General features: G+C 49.0%; 1 protein-coding gene across 1 annotated transcript in view; it reads right to left on the bottom strand.

Annotated features, from left to right (window-relative positions):
* The window catches only part of NGEF (neuronal guanine nucleotide exchange factor), a 40,704-nt gene extending 35,278 nt beyond the window's left edge, over window positions 1–5,426 (bottom strand). Inside the window, exons 1-2 of the mRNA XM_087424671.1 lie at window positions 5,252–5,426; window positions 4,409–4,551 (exon numbers count right to left, since the gene is read on the bottom strand). Of these exons, the coding sequence (XP_087280797.1) occupies window positions 4,409–4,551; window positions 5,252–5,358 (250 nt within the window). The 5' untranslated portion in view covers window positions 5,359–5,426. The remainder of the gene's footprint in view (window positions 1–4,408; window positions 4,552–5,251) is intronic.
* Window positions 5,427–14,933: the final 9,507 nt, after the last annotated feature.

Raw genomic sequence — 14,933 nt, 5'->3', positions numbered from 1 at the left:
TCCTGGTGATTGGGGCTGGTGCTGGGTCATGAACGATATTCAGGTGACCAGCTCAGCAACACAGCCTGGTGGCCCCATTCGGGGAGATGAGGAACACAGGAGGAGGGTCTGACTGGGGATGGGGGCGGTAGGGAGATCCAGGGGCACCTGAGGGGCACGCAGGGGGAGAGGTCCAGTGGGCAGCTGGACATAGTGGTCTGGAAAGCAGTCAGGGCCCCTTGATATGAACAGAGATATCTATCTATGAAACAAAGAGGATTTTCCCAGGAAAGTTCTAATAGGGATAAATGTACCACTTGTAAAGCACTTTCTCTTACAATGCAGTACAAACGTTAGCTATTATTCCGTCTTTATCTAATTATTAAATATATCTAAACGGTAGAAAAAGGAAGAAAAGAAAAACAGACACTTTGAAATCCTGAATCTGGCTGGATAAATTATATTCATAAACAGGAACCCAATAAATCTGCCATGTGGATTAAATCGGTTGGCTTCCTATGCTCCATAACGCTAAATTAGAAAGCCTTTATGCTAAGTATAGCAGTTACTTCAAAAAAATGAAGATCCTGTGATTTTACAGTGTTACAATCCTGCAGAATAGAACATGGAGTTAATGTGACAAAGGAATGAGAAAGAAAACCGAAGTCTGTGCTAACTGCAATCCAGACTGAAGATCCACAGAGACAGAGCTTTAACGTCACTATGTAAACTGGCTCACGAACATAAGACAGAATTATTGTTGCCGACACCGAACCAATCATTCTCCTGCGACTCCCATACTGTTGACGGAGGTTTAGAGAAACCAGGTTTCCACAAGTCGATTTAGATTCACTTTTCGATGCTTAGCACAGCGCCTCCCACATAGTAGGAACTCAAATATTTGTTGAATTGAACACCTTTTAAAAATGCAGTTTCCAAGCTTCACAAATGTATCTAACTAATTTGGCATCTTTTTGAAGGTTCAAAAATTTGTCTTATGTATGCTACAGTCGGCAGATCATGGGTAAATACTAGCTCCAACATCTCACTGTGATACATATGTTGAAAAGAGATGAAAATATCAGCATTGTGGGTAGCTGGGTTGAAAATAATATTTCTGAAATGACACATGGCAGACACCGTTGGCTGCCTCTCCTCTATCCCCTCACTCCTTCTTCCCAGCTGTCAGGGGAGGGGTTTTGTTTGGGTGCTGACCCATTCCGTGCCCAAGGAAGTGAGTGAATGTTGACTGATCAAAACCTACCAGGAGAGTTCCCTTCCTCTTGCCAGTGGTGGGTTTAGACATGAGCATGTGACACAACCTGGCCAAGGAGAGGAAGGGGATATCTTACATCTTTGAGAAAGGCTTCTCAAAAAGATGTCCTTCCCCAATAGACACTTGAAGACAAATTGCCCTTTTTTTCTTTTACACATGGCTGCTTGAGGATGTGATATCTGGAGCTGTGGCAGCCATCTTGTGACATGAAGCCCAAATGCTGAGAATGGTGGAGGGAAAGGAGCTGGGTGACTGCTTGGCTGAATGAACCAACTTCAGAACTTCCTACCTTTGGATTCATTAACTGAGATAGAATACTTCTATTGTTTAAGGTCATTTTTTACTGGATATTCTGTTACTTTCAGTCAAAGACTCCCAATGCAAGTAATTTTAGAATTTTCTTAAACCTTCATACTTCTTTCTGAAGCATTTAGAATATGAATTTAAACACCAATTTTCCTGGAGTTACTGTGATTACAAAGAGTTATCCAACACACTGTGTAACCATTTTTCATAGCCTGTTTATTTTTATTAGCATTAAAATTCAGATTATAATAGAAATAGAGTAGCTTTACCTGAGGAACTATATGTTATCTGATTAAATTTCTGTACTCAATGTCCTGTTTATATATCACGTTTTCCTATCTTATATTTAGTACATTCAGCAAGCACAACTTTATATGGAAATTAACTTTACCTGTAAAATCTTGCACCTGGTATTATATCCATGCAGAATTAGAAGGCTCAGTGCCCAGCTCTCCGAATTAAAATGATCTATACCAGGCTGGCTGTGCTGCCCTCAAAAGAAGGTAGCTTCCGGGCCGGCCCTGTGGCTTGGTGGTTAAGTGCGCGCGCTGCGATGCTGGCGGCCCGGGTTCGGATCCCGGGTGCGCATCGAGGCACCTCTTCTCTGTCCATCCTGAGGCCGAGTCCCACATACAGCAACTAGAAGGGTGTGCAGCTATGGCATACAACTATCTACTGGGGCTTTGGGGGCAAAAAATAAAATAAATAAAATCTTTAAAAAAAAAAAAAAAAAAAAGAAGGTAGCTTCCCAGCTCCTCCTCCAAAGCCCCCAGCGTCATTCAAAACCTTGCTGAAGGTTTCACTTGCTGTAGAGGATAATTTTTTTCTTTGCATCCTTCAAATAGACACTTCTAAAGGGCAGGGAATTCTTTTATATTTTAGTGAGCACCTTCTATGTGCAAGCATTCATTAGGTGTCAGAGACAACAACAGCATGTGTGTGCACAACACACACACACACACACACCAATCACAGGGTCTCAGGGCCTATGATCTGTAATGACATTTTATACCATGTCGTGCATAATCCCGGCATAATTCTGTTCTGGCCTCTGTGGGAGCCACTGCAAAATCCAGCACAGTGGTCTATATTCATTCCTCTCTCCTCCCCGCTTAATTCCACGGTGTCTTTAGGAACCTGTCTTCCTTCCCTGATACGTGGAAAAGAATTCACTTCATTCATGGAGCTAAAAGCAGGTAGGGCTGTGGTGGGAATCTGCTTAGCACAGGCCTCATGTCTATGATGAAGGAGGTGAGGAGAAGGCAGCCACAGCTCTGTGCTGTCATTCAGCACATCTCTGAGCACATAGTCTGGATCCAGCCCAGGAGCCAGAAAAAGATATTTCCCATCCTACTGGCAGATTCTGGCAGGGGCCAGTGGGAGGAAGACTCGGGACATTGGTCTCTGCTGTTTACTACAGGAGGAAACTCAGAGCCAGGACGAGCAGGTCCCAGAGCTCAGGGCCCCTGACTCCCAGCTTCGAGCTTAGGCCACTGGCCCAGCAGGTCCAGCTGTCTCCAGGAGAGGTGTCTCCACGCACCCATAATGCAGACGGGAGCACCCACCCCAACTTCCTTCCTATCATGACATTGATCTTACCCAAAGAGGATCCCTTTCAAGAGGGTGGAAGTCAAGGCTTCCAGTGTATGCCAAGGCAGAGGTGGCCCTCCTCACGATGAAGGACAATGTGGCAGAGAGCGGGAGAAAGGGGTTTTCAGGAGTCTTTGTTTTCGGATCAGCCCCTCTCCATGCCTCCAGCAAACAAAGGGAAAAGCTGCCACCACCGCCACCAGCCTGACACCCTGGGGCCCCACTGGGAACAAAGTTCCTGGAGTCAGCAAGGCTTAGCAGCGTGCGTGTGCGCTCCACCCCCTCAGCTTACAGGGGCTCAGCTCCTCTCAGGGTTCAGTTTGGAAAACCTCTGCCAGAGGACAGTAGGGTGCCCCAAAAGTCTCCCAAAGGCAGGGTCTCCTGGGCAATGGAAGCCGCACTTCCCCTCGAGACACTTCACTTCCGTCTGAGCGTTTGGGATGGAGGACGACAATGATGTATTCAGGTAAGAAAATTCCCAAACCCAGAATTTTACTTTAACGAATAGACTGCTGCTCTGACATTGGAGAAAAAAAAGGTTTTCTAAGCAGAGGTAAGAGAACTCACATTACCCATTCCCTGCCGCCTCTGGGGACCACATAAGAACTAGTTTGATGTCATCGGCAATTTTTGACTTCTCACTTCGCTGTCTGCATTCACAGCGCTTCCGCAGAGCTGGACGCACACGGGCTGTGCCCGCACCTCGGGCCGCGTTCCCGGAAGGGCAGGTGAGGCCAGGCCTCCCTCCCTAACCCTAACTGGGGCTCCCACGTTTTCTCTCCTTTCCCTCTCCCTCCCCTGTGCAAAGTCGGCCACTGCCTTCTCTCCCTGAATCCCACCAGGCAGCCTGGCTCTCTCCAGAATGCCCCTCCGCAGATTGCCCCTCTTCCCGGGTCTTCCGCGGGCCCCCTCCAGGCCGGGGCTCACGGAGCCCTCCCTCCTGCGTGGCCCAGCAGGGCCTCCCCCGCCGTCTCTCGGCAGAAGCGGCCAGGGCACAGAGAGGGCTCCTCCGGGAAAGGGCCGGGCGGTAGACCTCTCCGGAGAGGGCAGGATAGCTGAAGCCTAACTACGAGGCACCACTAACATGTGGCACTTTGGCCCATGGAGCCATTCAGAACCAAATATGTCAGAAATGTCCCTCAGCCACGTCAGATGCGTTCGCTCACAGAAACGCAACAGCATCTCCGCAGCAGCGCGACGCTCCGAGTCCAGGGGACCCGCATTTCCCAGGGAAGCCCGCGCCGCCGGGACACCCACCTATTTGCTCAATGAGGTTTCGCCAGGAGTCGGCGGGAATGGGGTGGATCATCTGCAGGGCCTCGGTGAGCGTGGTGGGGCTGTCGGCCAGGGCCGGGCACTCCTCGGGCGTGGCCCCATTTCCCGGGGTGGAGGACGACTCGCTGCCAGAGAGAAGGAGGCGCAGGGGCCGGTTATTTTTAAGCAACGACACACCTCGGCCAGCTTTTGAGGGGCGTCCGCACAAGCGGCCCTGGCCAGCTAGACCCTGCCCGGGACGGTGGCCGCCGCCCCTCCCGGCCAGGAGGGCCCCACAGGCCCTTTTTGTCACCCCACCAGGGCGCGACCGGGTGATTCATTCCCACCCCAGCCCGCCCAAACCTCCATGTTTTCGGAGCTCGCGGGCGGGCGTCGGAAACTTGGCGCGCCCTGCCCGGTCCGCGGCGCCGACCGGCCGCCCCGACGGGTCCCGCGGCCGGGAGCCCAGCCCGCGTTGCGCCCCCCGCGCCGCTCGCTGTCACCCCGACGCAGGACCCCGGCCCCCTTCGGGTCGCGATGCTCCTGTCCCAGGGCCACGCGGCGCGGAGAGCGGGCACCGAGCGGGACGCGCGCGCCCAGGGCGCCCGGGAGAGGGCGCGGGAGACGGCCCCGAGCAGGGATCGGAGCGTCAGAGGCCAGGGCCGAGACGCACCCCAACCCAAGGTGGGGTGCCGGCATGACCCGGCCGCGGGTGGGAGTGGAGGGCGGCGGGCCCGGGGGCTGGGGATAGGCCGCGCGGGTCGGCGTCCGCGGCCCGGGACGCAAGCTGGGGCCCCGGGCGCGCGGGGTCGGCGCGCGGGGGTCGGGACAGCCGCCCGTCCTCACCTGCCGGGCAGGTGTCCCGCCGCCGAGTCGCGCGCGTCGCTCTCCGAGGTGGAGCTATCGTGGTCCACGGCGCAGGCGGCGTTGAAGGCTGCGGCCAGCAGCTCCATGGAGGCCAGTGGCCGGGCGGGCGCTGGAGCCGGGTCGGGGGCCGCGCTGGAGGCCCGGGGCCGGGCCAGGGGCGACAGCGGTCTCCGGAGCCGGGTCGCAGCGCGCGCGGTGGAGCCGGAGCTGCCGCCGCCGCCGCCGCTGCCGAGCGCTCCCGCTGGCGGGCGGGCGGGCGCGCGCCTGGAGGCTCCCGGGGTTGCCACGGCAACGGGGGAGGCGGGCAGGGCGCGCGCGGCGGGGGCGAGGCCGGGTGGCAGCCGGGCGGGAGAGCCGGGGCTGGGCGCGACCCGGGACCTCCCGCCTGGCCCGCGCCTCCCTCCCCGCCGCGGCCGCGCCCCGCCCGGGGAGAGGGGGAAGGCAGGACCGGTGGGGGCCGGTGAGCTGCGCCCTAGCTTTCCCGCCCCCTCGTCTGACCCGACCGCACCAGCTCGCGGGGCGAATTTGAAAGGTACGGGCCAGGTGAGCCTCGGCCCCGCGCGCCCTCGAACCTCTGCCTCGCCCACGCCGCGCATCCTCTGCGGTCCCCCGCAGGGACCGGCCCAGGAACCCCCGCCTCTGCCTCCTCGGGTCCAACCTCGGGGGAGTGTGTCCTCGCTGGAGGTGCCTCTGAGGCAGTCCGAGGCAGAGACTGGGGTCTTGGAGAGCCCCTGCGCTCCGCTCCTGACCCTGACTGTGGAGAGGGGCCAGCGCGGGGGCCTCTTTTGGGCTCCCTCGGTGACCCTGAGGCCCTGGCCACCAGGGATGTGTATGCGGTAGCGAGAGCAGGAGAAGCGGAGTGCCCCACACCTCCAGCCAGTTCTCCTGCCCGGTCACATTGACCCTTGGGGTCTGTGCATTCCTGGTAGTCAGTTCAGTGCGCTTCCGGATACCGAAAGCAGGCACGGATGGGTAACTGGAGTCGAGGGGAGGGAGTGACCTGGTGTGACGTGGGAGTCTAGGGGGATTGTCATCCAGCAGGACGACTGGCACGCTCCCCGGTGTCCTTTTCTGAGGCCAGCCCGCCCGCTGCCCTTGATGGACTTCACTTTGAAAGACTTTGGGGCTCCAGGGCGCTCAGGGCCAGCGGCCTGCCTCTGTGGGCGCGCGCCAGTGCCTAGGATATCCGGGGGATGGGGAGTGGAGGGCAGAGCAAGGTGGAAGACCTTCCTGTGCACCTTCTCCTGCACATTCTACCCACAGGGCATTTGTTTAAATGAACAAACTCCCCGTTTTTGGATGCAAATACTCTTGGTGGGAGGGGTTCAGTTACTAGTTAGTAGGTTGGCTTTAATCAATTCCTTAGCCAGCTGCCTTGAACAAGATGGTTGTGATAAAGAGAGCTTCGAGGAGGAAAGGAAAGAAAGCAGCTTTTGCCTGGGAGGGAACCCCTCCCCAGACACCAGCGCGCACATTCCCAAGGTCCCTGCCTATCCATCTTCCCCCAGCTCTGACTCTAGGAAAAGGTGCTCAGGTTGACTGAAATCCGGTTCCTAAACCTTCCCCCTAGCCCTCGTTCCCCTCTAGGGGCCGGAATGGACAGATCTGATCTCCTCTTTCCCTTAAGGCCTCTGAATATTTGCGTGACAACCGCCTGGTCTTCTCTATGAGCCAAGCCCCTCCCTGCCTTGACTCATTCCACGTGTCTCCAGACGGCCCTCTCCTGAGGTGACATTTTCATCTGCTCACTGGCCATCTCTGCCTGGACGTCGCCTAAAAAGTGTCCTAAACACTCCACCAGTGCACTCACATCTGCCACCAGCAGCCAACCAGGAGTCCAGGCAGAACGTGAGAGCTGGCCTCCACTTCTTCCGTACGTCCTGTCACCCCACAGGACGATGCCACACCGAGATCCTGGATCCCCAAAGTCCTTCAAAGCAGTGCCCCCTCCTTGGCATTTGGACTTTCCCCGGTCCACCCTTCTCTCTGTCCCCTTTCTAAACTATACGTCTGCTTCCATCCCTTCTCTGCTTAAAAACCTCCCTTGGAGTCCCATCACGGGAGGGTGAAGGCCAGCCTCCTGGCTCTGTCACCAGCTCTTCACCAGGCGTCCCACTCCTTTCTAGCTTCCTTGGGGCCACTGCCCTCACTGGCTCTTCTGAGGCTTTGGTTTCACCACACACTTTTCCAGGCTCTTGGCTTTTGCAAGTGCTGTTCCCTGCACTAGGACTCTGCCACCCGCCCCCTTAAGTCTTCACCCTTCAGGTTGAGGCGCCCTGGGGCATCCCATCAGGCCTTTCCTCTGTATAACCAGCAGCATTGCCTGGCACTGTCATTCTCTGTGAATAAGGCCATCCTTACACTAAGGGTGGGCTCCTCCAGGGTGGGCACCCCAGTGTCTTACTCATCCTTCGTCAGGGTCTGAGGCAGCACCTCGTATGGGCGATCACTAGATCACAGGGATCTACCGCTTTGCGTGGTTTCACCATCCCTTAAATTTGATGTAACACAAAATGGAAGCTCTTTCTTTCACACTGTGCTGCACCAAGGGGCAAAGAGTCATTCGTTTTTTGAATCAGAAAATATTCAAGTGAAATTACATGTATTAAGATGAGTATAATAAAACCTTCCAATGAAAAATAAGCTAAAAATATCCTCCTAATTACAAAATCAGTTTAGGAAGTCACTGAGTACTGAAGGCATATAACCTTAAGCTAAATTCCGCATGTTCTAATTCTTATCATATTTAGTGCTTATTAGGCAGGCTATTACTAAAATCTCCATTTAACCAACATTTTGCTCAGAATCATTCACAAAGTAAAGTATTGATAAATATTTCAAATGTTTATACCTGATTAGCACTTAGTAAATGCTCTATAAGTATTTAAGGAATTAATGGTATGTTTTAAAAAATATTTATTTTACCTAAAGATTGTTTATTTCTTCCTTTGGGTTATAAGAGGTAAAAACTAGAAACAAAGTGGATTCTTATTTTTGTTGCAACCTCAGCCTTCAAGAATCCTCATGTTTATAAAATGTTGCTTTATTCTGCAGGAGAATTGCTAGAAGCAGAATGAAGCTTAGGAATGATCTGGTCCAACACTTTAATTTTACAGAAAAAGAAGCAGAAACAGAGGGTTAAAATGACAAGCCCAAGATCACACAGCTGGCTAATGGCAGATTTTGGAAACATATGCTAGTAATTCAAGACTGTGCTGTGTGGGATAAAGGAAGTGCAAATTTGTATTCACTGATATCTAAATATTTTTAAGGTCACATGGTGTGTCACCAGACTATCAAATGTTAAAACACATTTGTATTCTTAAACCTAGTAGGAAAATGACTTGGATTTTATTTTTTCGTAGTAAAAAGATATTCCTCAAATATATGTTGGAAACTTCTAGAAACAGGTGCTTGATAGCTTTTAATATAACTGTATCTTTTAAATCCATAAACACAATAGTTTACTTTTGTCACTCCCAAAAGACTTTTTCGGTTTGTAAATGAACAAATTTAAGCCACATAGGCAGCACCAGCAGTAAATCCGCAGAAAGCTACAGCCTCGAGGGTTACATGGACCCCCAAAATCTAGGGAGAAAGTTAGGAAAAGGACAAGATGTAGCCTCTCTGACTCCAAGAAAACCAGAAACCCATACTCGATGGATGAAAAGATTTCTCCACAAGGAGACTTTCCGAAAGTAGATTGTTCTGTTGTGTGGTTGGAAGTATTTTACCTGTGAGGTGGAGGTGGAGATCTTTCCTTACTTTTTATCAGGAGGATAATTTGTAAATGTGGGGTTGTAACGTTACAGAAATGAGTTAAAAACACAATCAGGTTAGCCCTATGTAGTAAAGGATTAATCTCACCCACAGAGAGGTCTGGTCTTGCCCTGGGCTTCTGCGAGATCTCTAAGCCATTGGAATGTCATGTCTGACAAGATGTCTTGGCTTACCTGGGGGCCTGGGGCCACACCAGATAAGGTGGGGGCTTTGGGCCATGTGATAATAGCTCAACCTCCAGAGGGCTGAAGACTGAGGTCAGCCACCTGGGTGGCCGACCAGTTCTAGGTGATTGAGCCCCAATAAAAACTCTGGACACCAAGGCTCTGGTGAGCTTCCCTGGTTGGCAATGTTGTCACACATTGCTGCTGAGGAATGTCAGCGCTGTCCACAACTCCACGGGGGCAAGACGCCTGAGAGCTCCAGGTGGAACTTTTCTGGACTCTGTCCTATGCATCGCTTCCCTTGGCTGATTAAATCTGTAGGTTTTCACTGTAATAAACATAACAGTGAGTATCCCAGCTCTCAGTGAGTTCTGAGTCCTTCTAGTGAATTTTTGAAACTGAGGTGGTCTTGGCTACCCCCAGACTCTGCAGTTGATGTCAGAAGTGAGGGCGGTCTTGTGGGCTGTCCTCCAACTTTGCAAGCCTCTAATCTGATTTCGAGTACAGTGACCATGGTTCTCTCCCAGCTATCCTTTCCTCCATCTCACTTCCTCTCCCTCAGTCTGCCCTACACCGCTGCCAGGTTACTTTTCCTCAGACATATCTGGTTCCACACATCTGTTATCTTCAGTGACTCCCCAGTACCTTGCTGGTCATTCACTGCTAATGGAGTTAATGTGCAGTCCAGTCTGGGGCTGCCCAGAGGAAAGCCGGGTCACCCCCGAGAGCTCCCAGGGTCCTGCCCTTTGCTCTGTGAGTACTGCCCTGTTATCACCTGCCTGCATGGCTTCTCTTCCCAGTGGACCTGAGATTTTGGGGGGCAGCTATGAAGATGTCGTTTATCTCTGCATCGCCAGCCTCCAGCACATCCAGGAGGCGTTGGGAAATAGTTGGTGGGTGAATAAGTAAATGTGGGGAAGTTGGCAGGTGTTGTGTTGCCATGTCCCTGCGTTCAGTCTTTCTTCTACGGTTATCCAGTGTCACATTAGCATTTCTTTGCTGTCACATCTTGCCCTTCTTTGGTCAGTGAAGATGTTTCTTTAACTGACCTCTTTGGGAACTAGCAGCCTTCTGGAGCTGCTGCCTCAAGCTTGCGGGAGCTAACTGTGACCTGTTGACCATTAACACTGGATTCACTGTTTTGGTGAAGCGAGCAGTGTTTTGTTTTTGTTCTTTTTTGACGTGGTTGCTATGGTGGACGGTTGTTATAGTTTTGGTTAAATAGGGAGAAGTCCAGAGGGATGAAGAGATGCATACAAACCTTTGTCTGGTTTAAGGAGATATGTGAGGGTTGGATGGGTTTCAATGATTATGGGAATCAGGCATTGAAGTCTTAGGGCTGAACTGCTGAAGATTTGATATTGCTGTGCTGAATATATTTTCAGAATCAAAAATACGTGGCCAAGCTTTGCTCCACGTCCAAGTGTGAGAGGCAGACTGGATGATGTTGCTTGGCTAGTGAAAGTTGGAATTTCCAAAGCATTTTGATGGTTTATGTGTCCTCATAGTGTCCTTAAAAGGCTGGGACCAATGGTGGCCACATCTTCAATTATGAGATGCAGACAACTGTACGGCCTTGATAGAAACATACTTCTCAAAACAGGCTCCCCAAAATAACTCATGGATAAGGTGCTGTAACGCTTTGTGGGTTTATCTGAAACTGTGGAAATGAGAGGGCCTGGGAGGAGGGTTTCTTTGGGATCTTCCTAACCAAGGAGGCTGGGACACATAGGGCCTTAGGATTTTGGCTGTGGGTGATGTCATGGGTTTTGACCAATGGGAGCAACCTGAAACAAGAGGGACTTAGGGAAAAATACTGTTATTTCCAATATATGTTGAGGATGAAATCTGGGGAAGATGAGATTAAGAGTTGCTTAGTGGGGCCGGCCCGGTGGCACCAGTGGTTAAGTGCGCGCCCTCAGCTGCGGCGGCCTGGGGTTCGCCAGTTCGGATCCCAGGTGCACACCGACGCACTGCTTATCAGGCCATGCTGTGGCGGCGTCCCATATAAAGTGGAGGAAGATGGGCACGGATGTTAGCCCAGGGCCAGTCTTCCTCAGCAAAAAAAGAGGAGGATTGGCAGATGTTAGCACAGGGCTGATCTTCCTCACAAATAAACATAAATAAATAAATAAATAAAAATAAAAAATAAAAAAAAGAGTTGCTTAGGTATACATAATTCACATTTTAAAGATTTTATTTATTTATTTTTAAAGATTTTATTTATTTATTTATTTCCCCCCCACCAAAGCCCCAGTAGATAGTTGTATGTCATAGCTGCACATCCTTCTAGTTGCTGTATGTGGGTCGTGGCCTCAGCATGGCCGGAGAAGCAGTGCGTCGGTGCACTCCTGGGATCCGAACCCAGGCTGCTAGTAGCGGAGCCCGCGCACTTAACCACTAAGCCACGGGGCCGGCCCCGTAATTCACATTTTAGGCTGTGACCATGGGGCTTTATATACTCTTAGTTGGAACTCAAGCTGTAAAGGAATTCACAGCCCACTTCCTTCCACTTAGGTTTATTCATTTTAAATCACCTTATAAACTATATAGTTAGCACTAATTTAGTCCTATATATAGTGAGTCCTATAGTGTACTATACACATAGAAAATGATATTATTGTTATTATTTAGGAAGCCTACATTTAGCACTAAAATACATTCACCATTGTAATGAAGAATGCATTGCCTTAACCACTAACCAACTATAGCTAAACTGTTTAAGGTATGAGACAAGAAAGAAAAGATGTCCATTCATAAACAAAGTAAACTGGAAGGAATAGTGTATAGTTAACAAAATTAATAACTAGAAATTGGTCACACATTGTTCCTTGCAAATTGAAAATAATTGGATTTTAGAGAAGTATTTTCCGTAACAAGAAGTAAGTAACATGATAACTTGTCATTTTCTATTAAAACAAACCACCTCGCCCTAACATCCAGTAGGAAGAATGTTCTTTGTTGAGTTGCCAGGACTAAGTGTGCAAGGATTTAGAGTCTCATAAAAAGACCAATATGTTGGGCCGGCCCTGTGGCTTGGTGGTTAAGTGCGCGCGCTGCGATGCTGGCGGCCTGGGTTCGGATCCCGGGTGCGCATCGAGGCACCACTTCTCCGTTCATCCTGAGGCCAAGTCCCACATGCAGCAACTAGAAGGATGTGCAGCTACGACACACGGCTATCCACTGGGGCTTTGGGGGGAAAAAATAAAATAAATAAAATCTTTAAAAAAAAAAAAAAAAAAAGACCAATATGTCTGTTGTAGAGACTGGTCACTTTACAAGACTCTTGGAGACACAGATGAGGTGGACTGCAGACAAGGTGCCTGGGTCCATGTCCTCACTGCCGATCGTAATGTTGACAAAAATGTCTTTCTTCCCAGGAATTCGAAGCTTTTGACTACCATCGATATGTCTATTTTGAAGACTCTAATGAGGGAACTGGTGACCTCAGTGTGCAAATTAGCATGAAATGAATGAATGTGATCATAAAGAGAAAGCACGCTATTTCAAAAACGCACAGCAATCAAACAGTTTTAAAAATGAACAGCCAGTGTTAGCCAAGGCTGGGAAACTGTCATTTGCCTCTGGGGGTGGGAATGTGAATTGATGCAACCTTTCTGGAGGGCAATCTGACAGCCCTTACCAGAAATCTGCAGCTGTTCATGTTCTTTGGCGAAGAGATTTTACTTCTAGGAATGTATTGTAACAAACTATAAGAATCTGTGTGAAAAAATTAGCTAAAAGAATGTTTATTATTGTGTTATTGAGAATAGTGAAATATTTGGAGGAACCTAAATGTCCAGTGATAGAAAATGACTATTTAAAGATACGACATATCTCTAAAGCGGAATACCAGTAAAAGTGATTTAGAAAATATTTAATAATCTGGAAAGATGCCCAAAATATATTGAATAGAAAAGCAGATTCCCAAACTGGAGGGTAGTACGATCTTATGTTGTTTATAAATAGACTTATATATATGGAATTTTAAGCATTCGCATATACTTGAAAAAGGACTGGCAGAGAGATCGCCAAAAATATTTCACATTACTTGTAGCTGATTGGTCAGATTCTGAGAGAATCTTCCTCTTTTTACTCATATGTGTAAAATTTTTTTCTACAATAAATGTGTCACTTATGTAATAAGGGGAAAAAAACGTACTTTAAAAAACAACATCAGTCTCTTAATGTGCATAAATTTAGAGCATGAGTTTAAAGCATTCACAGAACCATAGGGGATCCTGATGAACTTAAAAAAGGGGGCTGAGCCGTTTTGTATTCTCTAGATGTACTTGGGGGAAAAAACACCACAATTCATTACATAAATCTCTCTTTTAAAAAGCTCTTCAGTTTCCAAAGAATCACAAATTCAAATTTACAGTAGATTACTTCCTGGCATCTCTAAAATTAAAGCTCTTACCTGATACTCTAATCTGACTGGTTATAGAAATAGTCCCTTTTCCAGAAATTTCTTCCATAAATCCACATAAATCCACATGTATGACTCCTAACCAGAATGCTTCTTCCTTTTCATTGAAGTCATGGTCCCATCAAAGGAGTCATCCAAGAAATCACTGCTCCCGCATCAAAGACAGGTCGTCTTGACACCCACAAGCCCTTCCTTGCCCTCCTGCGTGGCTACATCCCACCTGTACTGGCTCAAATGCCACCTCCTCCATGAAGCCCACCTCTCATCCCTTCCCATGGCTGGTTCTATTTTCTCACTCTTAGGATCTCCTGTAGCACTTCACCAGAGCTTCTCTTAAGGCTTGATCATTTTCTTGAAGAATTAATCCTTGTCCTACTGGACTAAGCTTGGAGACAGAATTCAGCCTGCTTGATGCCGCCTCCCTTGCGGCGCAGGCAGAGACTGTACATCCTGGAGGCTCGAGACATATTTTCTGAATGGAGGTGGAGTTGAAAGAGAGTTGAAAGAACACAGACATGCTTTTGGTACCATCCACATGCCTCTTGGTAAATTACAGTCATAGAAACATCTTACAAACCCTTTTCCTTTCATCTGCTGAATACAAACCTCCTCTCCTTGCTATTCTCTTAAAAGGTGACTGCACCTTTAGCTAAAGTACCCTTATTATCTGAGGGAAAAAGCAGATTCCCAGCAAAGAAGTGAAATTTCACTTTTCTTTCTTTATCTATTTGCTGTTCACTCTTCCCCCGAGCTGACCAGTGGATGCTGCTTTTCCTAATTTTAAACCCGTGTCTCATTTTTTCCATGCCATGAAGATTGCATGCTAAATTGTTGCTGTTTCTAAAATATTGCTCAGCCCTTGGAGTAGCTTTTATTTGTCACAGAGTCAGTGGGATCTCTAGGCCTATTTCTCTGTTAGTCTCAGGGTAAAAAGATAGTCCTTAACAGTCTCTTTTCTTCTTAACCATGAGGGTCTTTTGTAGGGGTCTCAGAGGAGGGTCCTAAGCTCCCTGGAAATACATTCTCCCATTTGAAATTAGCATTTGTTCTTAAAAAAGAAAGAGACTCTAAACTGTCATCAATTGAACGTTTCTCTAAGAAGTGATGGATTCTTACCAGGAAGAGGAAAGCCTTCTCGACTCTGATTCAGAGAAACGACAAAACAGAACAGAAAAATTCCTTCCTATTAAGAACAACTTAGAATGCATGATGTTCCCTCTTTACCCCAAGGCCTTCCGTTTCAACATTTCACACCCTCTGAATCTCCATCGATTGTGCGCTTATCTAA

The sequence above is a fragment of the Ceratotherium simum genome, chromosome 37, assembly GCF_057802395.1.
Source record: "Ceratotherium simum simum isolate JZ-2026a chromosome 37, ASM5780239v1, whole genome shotgun sequence".
In the NCBI taxonomy this organism is placed as follows: Eukaryota; Metazoa; Chordata; class Mammalia; order Perissodactyla; family Rhinocerotidae; genus Ceratotherium; species Ceratotherium simum.
The sequence above is the reverse complement of the archived record's forward strand: the minus strand, read 5'-3'. Positions and strand labels throughout refer to the sequence as shown.